This window comes from Corvus brachyrhynchos, unplaced genomic scaffold (genome assembly GCF_000691975.1).
Source record: "Corvus brachyrhynchos isolate BGI_N302 unplaced genomic scaffold, ASM69197v1 scaffold53, whole genome shotgun sequence".
In the NCBI taxonomy this organism is placed as follows: domain Eukaryota; kingdom Metazoa; phylum Chordata; class Aves; order Passeriformes; family Corvidae; genus Corvus; species Corvus brachyrhynchos.
Genome location: NW_008237681.1, coordinates 4,178,600 through 4,188,972, shown reverse-complemented (window position 1 = coordinate 4,188,972; position 10,373 = coordinate 4,178,600). Strand labels below are relative to the sequence as shown.

The window sequence follows — 10,373 nt, the reverse complement described above, 5'->3', positions numbered from 1 at the left end:
TAATGAATTTCATGTAATTGCCAGTTTTCTGCCACCTCTTTGTCCCCTGCTGTAAGAGATCTAATCTATTCAGGGGAAGATAATTGCAGCGCTCTTGAGACAGAAGAAAAAAAAAGGAAGCAAGCAAGCACTGCTCCATCTCACCACTGTTGTGCGCCTCCAGCTGTGAGGCAGAGTTGACAGCGACTTTGCATAGTGAACAGTACAGCAGTCTTTTTGCTTTTTCTTCCTCAGTCTCAACGGAAGGGCAAGTGCTGCTGCTAGTGGCTGTTGTGGGGATTTTCTCCACTTTAGAGGTGATCTCAGTTGTCATAACACTGCTCTTCCGGATTTCCACTGTTGTCGTCGTTGATATTGCTGGTGTCCCTGTGTTAGCATCTGTGGGCAAAGAGAGGAGATGGAAACAAATGAAAACAAAAAAAATTGTGTAACCTTTTGTGTTTGCTTGTTTACATCCCAATGCTGTGATGACACAGAGAGACAGATTGTGCTGGTGATGGCTAATGGTAATGAACTAAACCTGACCTTATTCTTTGTATTTTGTGTGGTTACAAAATACAGTACTCCCATGTATTGAAACGCCGTGTGTTGTCTCCTGCAGTCTGCTAACACTGAACTCATAAAGTGAATAGAAATGTCATTAAGACTGTACTGTACAACAGAAGAACAGTGCAATAAAAGAAGTAATGTAAATGACCAGCACAATTGGCAGTTAAAATTTATACACACCACTTCAGATGAATAAACAGTCATAGTAACACACAATACTTATGCTGATTGGCTAGCCAAGCTAAAGTTTTAACATCTTGTACTAATAAAACTAAAATGAAAATAATTGTCTGTCCTTTATAGCTGGTAAAAAAAATAATTAAAAATTAAATTGATACTTCACTTGATTTTTCCCAACACTAACACTAAAAAAATGAAGGTAATTATTAATACACATACCCATTATTATCCATTATTGCATAATAATGATACGTACTAATAACAGTAACTAAATATACAGCATTCCATATCTGAGACCTAAACAAACACTAATAAGATTTTCATTCTTCATATCAGTAGTATTTTTGGAAAGACTACAAGCAAGATATATACCCAAATCTGGTAACCTAGTTCTTGCACCGAAGAACTTGTGCTTTTTCAGTAGTTCCAAACCAAAGAGAGAAAAAATACACAATGATATTGTAGTTTGAATAATTTATACATGATGTTTGGATATGGCAGTATCATGTGGTTGTTAAGTACTTAGCAGGGTGGAGGACAGCAAGATCCAGCACTGAGGCAGTGAAGAAGATGGCAGGAAGGGGACATGAGACGGAGACAGAGGACAGAAGTTGTTCTGCCTTTGCAGCACAGTATTTGATCATATTAAGACTACTGAGTAGTAGCTTTCCCCAAAAGAAATCTTAGTTGCTTTGCTGAGATATGCCTGGATTTGGGTACCTTCCAGCATAGCTCATTTTGGTTTCACACATCCCTTGGTGTTAGTGATGTTCTACCTGTACTGTCCTTTATTTAATTGCTGCCTATTAGAATAGACAAAATAACAATTCTGTAACTTAGAGAGCTAAGTATGTGCTCTGATGCAGAAGGGACACAACTAACTGGCATCACAGTGGTGTGGTGCAGACTAGTACTGGTAAAAAACTTTGTTAACGGAGAACATTCCCAGTAGCTTAGCATGCAATATCAAACTGGAAGCAATGAAAACACACTGAGAGACCTGAATCAAAACAATTTTAATGCATTGAAGAAACAGTCTAGAAAATTAGATGTTTTTCAGTAAAGACAATTGCAGGAATCCACACTCAGTAGTTTTAATCTGATCTATTAAAACAGAATTATGAATAACAGCCCCAGTACTGCTTTTGGGGAGCTTTTATTGTTTATTTCATTTTGATTGTTTTCTTTGTTTATTTGCTTGGTTTTCAGAAAAATCTTTCAGTAGCAGACAAGATGAACACAGATCCCTTCTAACAATGTGTTATAACATATGTCCCCACCACACTGAAAGTGCAAAGCAAAAGATTTAGGAAATATTTCTTCCTCCTCTAATCAGCTCTGGAAGCCCTGTGTCCATCCTGGAGACAGCAATGTCAAAAAAAACCCCAAATTTACTTGCTTTGCTGTTAATCCAGAAGCAATACGAATGCAAAGCAACAAAACAGGGTTTGTGATGGAGGGAGCCAAAATAAATTAGATGTTTGGTAAACATGAACTGTGAGTATGGAAGAAAAAGGGCAAGCACTGACAACGTTTGTCATATCTGTAGAAGGTAGCTAAAAATAAGAGAATGTACTCTTCTCCTTGATCCCTCCTACTAGAACAAGGACTATTGGATTACATCAAGAGAGATTTAAATTAGATATGAGGAAATTCTTTCTAATATTAAAGTTTATGAAGCCTGGAAATAGCCTACCTACACAGATCCAGAAATATTTCCTACTGGAGGACTTGAAGCTGGCTGAACAAATATCTACACAAATATGATTCCCTTTCAGTCAGTGGGAATACGACCCTTTAAGCTCCACTAAGTTCTATATATTGTCTATTTTGTCATGTTTCTACATACTCGCCCAGAGGGTTTTTAAAAATTATAATTCATAAACCCAAGAAAGCAGAGTTTTTCATATGAATATTCTATGTATTGACAGGCATTAAAGCATGTAGCAAAAAATAAAGTTCCACTCAAGGTCAAATCACAGTTTGCTTTTTTTTTACTGCAAGTGAGCCTGAAAGTGGCTGTATCCTGAAGGTACTGGAGATGTCAAATATCGGTGCAGAAGGAATGGTGTTACCTTGCTGAATAGTCTCTCCTTATGATTTTTTTAAAAAGTAATGTTTCCAAAAAATATATATTTTGAAATATTAAGCCATTTGTTGGGAAACTGATGAATAAATAAAGCCCTTGAAGATCTGTCGACAAAACTGAAGAGTAAGCTAATCACTCCTTTCCCATCCCAGAGAATTCAATTAAATGTTTGCTGTCAGTCAGTCAAAAATTGCTGCAGTGAAATTATTTTCCTCAAAACCCAATCCCAGCCCAAACCCCATTACTTTAAAAGCATTAACACTGCTTTTAAAACATCAGTTTCTGCATCCTGGTACTACTGTACAGTAGTAGGCTTAGCCAATGCACTCTCAGTGAAATGAAGGCAAAGGGCAGATGGCCCAGCAAGGGGAAAGGGACATTAACGTTCTCTCAGGATTGATGGCAAAGTTGGTGCTCATTCTAATCTTGCAAGAAATTGGATATGTACATCAATCACCATTGCCAGCTTTGCAGTGTAATGGTCAGTATTTAGCCCTAAGCAAAATATAGATCATAATTTCTTTATTTTCCATAGCAAAACCTGAGGCAATGAATGAAAGAAAAAAAAAAGCTTAAAAAGCTTAAATAACAGCAGATTATATTATTTTTCAAGTATCTGACTTTCTGTATCTATGCTGATCTAATATTTCACCATGTAATTATTTTAAAGTGAAAAGAAAATACAATCAATTATGATAGCTATTTTGGATATTTTGAGATGCATGAATAAAAGCAGCATAGTATATAAAAATTAAAAATTGTAAATGTCATCAGCATATTCTTCATCTCAAAAAATAATCAAAGTTCAGTGCATATATTCTGCATTTTTAAAAGGTGCCCTATATGAATACACTTTATATTCTACTAATGCAAATACATTAATGACATTAAAACATACATAGAAAGCCATTGAAGTTCACCACGTAAAAGCCATGACGCATTCAAAGATGCAAAGCTGCTTGTCCTCATATGAAGTTGAGAATTTTCAGCAGAGATTAAGGATAAAACATTCTAAAAGATGTCAAGTAAGTTTACAAAGAGGCAATCCAATTCCCTTCCTTGCAAGAACTTCTAATCTAACCAGCATGGGTCACTTCGAATATATTACAATGTTGCTGCCTGTCCACAGTTCAGTGCCCTAAATACAGGGTACAGCATTAAAGGTATAAGGGATTTAAAAAACTTAAGAAAAAACACACCAAAAAGAAGTAGGAAGGCATTTGAGTTCACGCCTTGTAAACTGAATCAGCATTCCTTAACACTATATTATGACAGTGTTATAAGAGCTATTTCAATGATAAATGTTCTAAAATTGAGCTGGAAATTCAGCCACAGACAAATGGAAGATTTGTTTCTGGTGACGCAGGCTTGTAGCACTGTGCTATTTTCATACCAGTGGCCTGCAGCAAATATTCATTATTGCAACTGTCACTGCTTGGCTTTGGTATAGAAGTTGATTGCTGATATTGTATAGAACTGGACTCCAGCAGCAAAAAAAAAAAGGGAACACTTCAGGATTCACAGGAATCCATTTGTGTTTCTGGTCTTAATATAGCAACAGAATAAAAACTAAAAATATAAAAATATTACATTACAATCTAATCCTGGTCACTGGAAAAATCAAAGGTCTATTTTAACAAGAGACAACGACAGACGAAAAAATATTCTGTGAGAATTGACTTCTTTGAGTACTACAGATACCATGGTTCAAGTAGAAAACTGCATTGTGATTAAGGTTCTCCTGAGTAAGCAGGATTAATTTTATGTCCCAGCTACAAGACTCATGAATTTTCTTTAGTCTGAAGAAACAGAAAATTACAACTCATGCTTTTCTTCTGAGTATGTGAAAGTCTCACTCATCAGTTCCTGCTACTAAGCCTAAGAATTTCTTATCCTGAAGCTATAAATAGACCCACAGAGAGAAATGTACTCTGACTTCAAACAAATCACAAGTATTTATGAGCATGTTTTTTCCTCCACAATCTCAAGTGGCATGCGTTTAAAAATATCTGATTTAGCACATACCCATACATTCTGGTCTCACTTCAATCAAACTTCGCCTTTTACATAAAAGGATCGAGCATTTGGCCCATAATTCTGTTCAGGAAAAAAATAAACAACCAAACAACCAAAACCAAACAAAACCCAACAACTTTGCCCCACAGAAGCTAAAAGCCACATTCTTTCTCATGACAAACAGAACTTGATATGAAATATTTCACTATATAAGACCACTTAGTATTGCAGAAACCTCATCAGCTGGCTAGCTTACAACAAACCTGTGACAAGTAACAGAATGCTCCCTTGATACTGGCATGTTCAAGGCTGGGACTGGGACTCGGTATATTATGCTCCTGACTACTAAGAACTGGGTCCTCAGTTTCCCTGGACTGCTTTGAAAATCCTATTTTCCATGACTTCTGTGGTAATTACATTTGAAGATAACACTTAATTTCTTTAGAACCTATAACAGTGGAGTACACCAGAACCAAAGTACCATCCCCCATAAAACGACGGCTAACAGATATTTTTGTGCTTGGCTAATTTTATGCTCTCATATGCTGAAACATAAGTGTGTGTGCTAGCACATTGACTGGCTCCAGCACTTAAACAAAACACTGTGAGGAACTTTGACTCAAACGTATCAACTCCTTATCCTTCACATGTGCAGAATACAAACTTGCATATTTTGTGATTGGTGGATATTTGGCCCTTTACAATATATTGTACAGAAAATTATTTTGGTATCATATAATCAAAAATCCAGTCATTAGACTTAGTTTTACATCCAAGACCTGGATTCAATCTATTTTTTATAGATATATCCTTCCCATAATGGATACATTTACTTGGAGAGATAGAAGTATATTTTTAGAACTTAGAAGGACCCATATAAATTTTTTCTAAGAAAAAAATATTACAACAGCATGATTTAGAGACATAAGTACCAAACATTACAGGGTTTTTTTGGCATAAAAGACCAAAATATCTGATTGACAACTGTGCAATTCATCACTTTATGGTCTCCTTCAATGACACAATATGAAACATTGGAAACCGTGCTGTTCACCTGATCTCCTACAGCATGATTACTAAATACTGTGCCATAACAGAAGAGTCAAGAGCTCTGAAGTAATAAACAAAGCTGTGTATGACCAGCCAGAAACAGTATTTGAAAATTCTTGATGAGCTCTCTTTTTTGAACTTGTTTTTTTAAGCCTGTTTTTTAAACAGTTATTTACCTGTGTTGTCTCCCCTTGTCACTACCCTGGCTTGTCAGTACTTTCTTGGTCAAGCTCCTTGTTAATTTTCTTTGTCTAGGTGTCTATCAAAATTACTTTTAATATCCAGAAAGTGAGAGGCTGAACAAGCCTAAGTTATTGCCCAAGCTTTTGCTCGAATGTACCAAACAAGCATTACTGAGAAGCTGAAGGACTGCAAACTTTCCCAGGATCAGCATGAATGGCAAATACCAGGAATTTTCTTGGATTGTAACCGGAGAAGCAATGAACTCAGTATTTTGACCAGTCTGTGCATTGTAACACTTAAATAAATCATATTATACACAGTGTTCATCACTCAGAAACAGAAGATGAAGAAACAACTGGCCACACAACAAGTGACTTAATTTTTACTGCTGCCTCTACTCCATGCTTCCCAGCAACATGCCTTGGTGGTGATCTGACGGCAGGGAGACAGAAAACAGGACATTTGGTGACAAAAGGTGTCCACAGAGAGAGAGATGATTAAAAGGAAGTAGCAAACTTCATATATTTGATCTGTGAGTATTTTCCTCCAGTTAAACTCAATTCTGTCAAGTCCTCAGATGACCTCCTTCATCAATTAGGAGTACATAATTTTCTAATGAAATTATACCTAATTTTTACCAGCAGTTCTCTTGGTTTAAAGCACAGTTCATTAATCCTGAACAGGATGAACCACAGAGGGACAACTGCATTCCCGTTGAGGTTAATTGAACAGAGCTGGCAGCAACAGCTGGGGGGTAAAAGGCCTGTGGAAAGAGAAGGAGGTAGGTAGGGCAATGTCACACCATGTCTGAGTTTTGGCTTCTTAGGCAAATGTAGCTGAGAAAAACATGACTGGAAGGTAAGGAAATTATGAGAAGAAACCATTTATTTTTTAAATCATTTAAGGGACTCTTGGTGATGACTGAGTTTGGACACTGAGCTGTCCTTATGATTGTATAGATTTTTCCTCAGCCAGGCAGAAGAACATCACCTTTCACCAGCTACAAGTGAAAGGGTACCCATGCAAGGAGCTGCTGGCTGAAACTACTCCCACAATTTAATTAATGGGAACTCTGTAGTGAAAATCTGATTTGAAACCAGGACAAAGTGTTTGCTTAAGGGGTGGAGTTCACACTCAAATGCAAAGAGGATTTTTGCAGATTAAGGTTCCTGATAAAAAAACCACACTTTGTATTTTGACTCTGACTTGGAGGTTATACATAAGACAGCGTTAGACAATTTTGATAGTTACATTTTTATTTTGGAGGTTGCTTTTAAAGGAATAAAGCATGTACATGGTGGTTGGATCACATGTATAGAAAGCAGCTGTATTATCCTATATACAGGTGTCTCATGCTTGAGGCTACGCTGACAAACCTCCACCAGTTTTACATCTGCATGCCTCAGCATGCATTTCCCAACTTTTATGTAAACATAATAAAAAATATACTCATAGCTAATCTTAGTGCATGAGTAGAAATTGAGCATCAGCTGAGTTTATCACCAGTAAAAACCAAAGAATTGAAAAAACTGAAAAAGCTAAAAGCCCAACAAGGAAAAGGTTTTGTAAGCTATTTTCCAGTAAAATGAATTTGACTTGAATGTATCTTTCTGCAACATGGAGGCCAACATGTGCACAGCAGTCCCCATCTATATTATCATCCTCTCTGTTCCTCCAAAGCAGGTCATCTGCACATGAACTGCCTGTTGCTCCTTGGCTTGTATTGAATACCAGACTGCCCAGGGATATCTGGGAGATTCAGCTTTGTCCAGAAGTCATCCAGAGACAGTTATGCCTGTGGAAAGGGATGGTTGCATTCCTGTGTCCAGGAACATCCTTGGCACAGTGTGAATCACCAGCACAGACAGTAGTCCAACATACTGTTTAAAAATAGGGCCTGCATCAGTGCCAAGGTCCAGGTGGCATGAGTTATATCCAGTCAGAACTGGAGACACTGTTTCCCCAAGGAGAATTCAGGGAGCAACTTTTGTCTGTGTCAGTAACAGCAGTGGCTTCAAAGGATTACTTTAGCATCCCAACACTCATTAGAGCTTTAACTCAAACCATGTACCCAGGAGAAGAAATTGTTCTTACCAAGGCCAGTAAGTAACTGTGTTTTAGTTTCTGCCTGCTACTCATACTGCCCCACACACCTACCATGTAGACGTGGGGAAGGAAGCAGCAGACAAGCTGTTCTCTTTCACTTTGCACTGTCAGCTGTAGTGATTTGTGTAGAGCTTTGAAAGGCCTCTCCTAAACTCCCCTTCTCTTTAACAGAGACATAAAGTAGGCACTGTCTGGGCTATACACTGCTAGAAACTGAGAAACATTTTTCACAAAATAAGCAGGCTGGCAAAGCCTATTTAAAACTTGATATCAAAAACAATTTACAGTGAAATCTCTCCCCAGCAATCTGCCACTAAAAACAAAGAAGAATGGAGAAGTATTAATCACTAGCAGAAGAAGAGAAAATACATTGTTTTCATTAATCAAATGGAACAAGGACAGAATGAGTGAACTGCACTGCAGATTGCATAGGACTGCTCTCCATTTTAAGCAGGCAGTTGATTTTTTTTTTGCATTTTAAGCAAGTTGAATGTCCTCTTTAAAAGCTCCATCTAAATGCCAAGTTTCAAAATAGATTTATAGTCATAGAACCCCTAGAAATAAATTAAAATAACTGGAATATAACTCAGAATTTCTGAGAACTCTAACTTCTGACTGCTCATGTAAGTGTAATACCTCATGGCATTCTCCTGTCATGAATCCAGGAATAATTAAAGTTATTCCCTTTGCAGCAGCTTACTTCTTTTACTGGAGAGCACTGAACTAGTAAATCTGATTTTGGCAATAACTGAAGTTGTGTCTACCACAGGAATTGGCACTTGCTTTATCAGCATCACAACTGTATAACTTTTCTCAGTGGAAACAAGGCAGGGAGAGCAGTGAGAAGACATTCTTTCAGACGTCTGTCTTGCAGTGCACTGTAAGTAGAGCCTGTAGGGGATGTGTTCCACAGACTGATCAGCAATGACTTTCTTACAAACACCTGCTCTTCCTTAAGTAGCTGGGATACCAAATGCCCACATTTGGAAGAACAAATTTCACAAGAAATTGAGGAGAGAACAGAACATGTGATGGTAGTATTACTACCATTCCTTAATCTTTGGAGTAAATAATTGTTTTTATTTTTCTGTATCCCATTTAGATTTTTATTAGCCTTCTTCAGTCCAATGTTTTTACAAGGAATTTTTCCCTTGACTGATCACATATTGTTGATAACATGTTTTGTAAATTGACAAGAGTACTCTTGCTACAAGAGTAGCATCCAGCTGAGTGCCAGGGAAAAGAAAACCTTTTGCAATTTTCACAGAGTCTCTGGAAGGATCTTTTACTATTCACAGCTGCAGTTACTATGACCATCTATTTAACTTGTTCTTACATCTCCACCAGGGTCCATAACCTAAAATAAATTATTTTACTACTGCCTGCATCCCCTCTGCTCCTTCCCCTCTCCAACCCACCACAGGTCGCTTCAGGGCTAGGACTGAAACAAAGGGCTTATGAAACACCCTGTGTCATCATTACAGTTAAAAACATTGAATGATGTTTACAGAGGCTTTCACAGACAATACAGACTACAATTTCTAAATAACTTGTTGTCATCACAGTTCTTGGTATGATTCACAAGTTTTGGGTTGCTTTTTCTTACTTTTTTAATAAAATAATTATTTTGTGCAACACTAGCCATTTACGTTGGCTATCATGTGTCAGTCTTTGCCTCCAGGCAGACTGCTACCAACTGAACTATCAGTCTAAATACATTAGCTGGCAGAAGAAACATGTTTAGTAAACCACAGTAAGGCTGGATAAATGGTACTGGGATAAGGCAAAGACCAACACAAACCTGTCTACTTCGACAATTTAATGAGTTATCTTTCATCAAATGTTGTCTTTGTCAGAAGGGACTGAAACAACCCTTTTTGTCTCTTCCAGTAGTGCTCCCTGACACCATCCACACATATCCAGCAGAGAGATTATTAGTGCTCTGCAGTTTGGGATGTTTATCTAGCCAATACAATAATTTTATCAGGCAAGCTCTCCACAGAAGCAAAATGCAAGACGTGATGTTTTCCTAGCCCAAAGCTGTTCTCATGAATTATATAAAGTCTTCTGCACACAAGAGAACAGCAAAAATCAAAAAGTATTTCCTAGTGGCACCATTCATAGATATCACTCCTACTTTCAAAGCTTACAGAATCAAATATATTATTTGATTTAACCAATTACACACAAAACAATGATG

General features: G+C 37.3%; 1 protein-coding gene across 4 annotated transcripts in view; it reads right to left on the bottom strand.

Annotated features, from left to right (window-relative positions):
• Nucleotides 1-10,373, bottom strand: part of ZNF385D (zinc finger protein 385D) — a 421,801-nt gene that overhangs the window by 13,552 nt on the left and 397,876 nt on the right. For all 4 annotated transcript variants that reach the window (XM_017732125.1, XM_017732126.1, XM_017732128.1 and 1 more), the window contains one exon: nt 145-378. In XM_017732125.1, the coding sequence (XP_017587614.1) occupies nt 145-378 (234 nt within the window). The remainder of the gene's footprint in view (nt 1-144; nt 379-10,373) is intronic.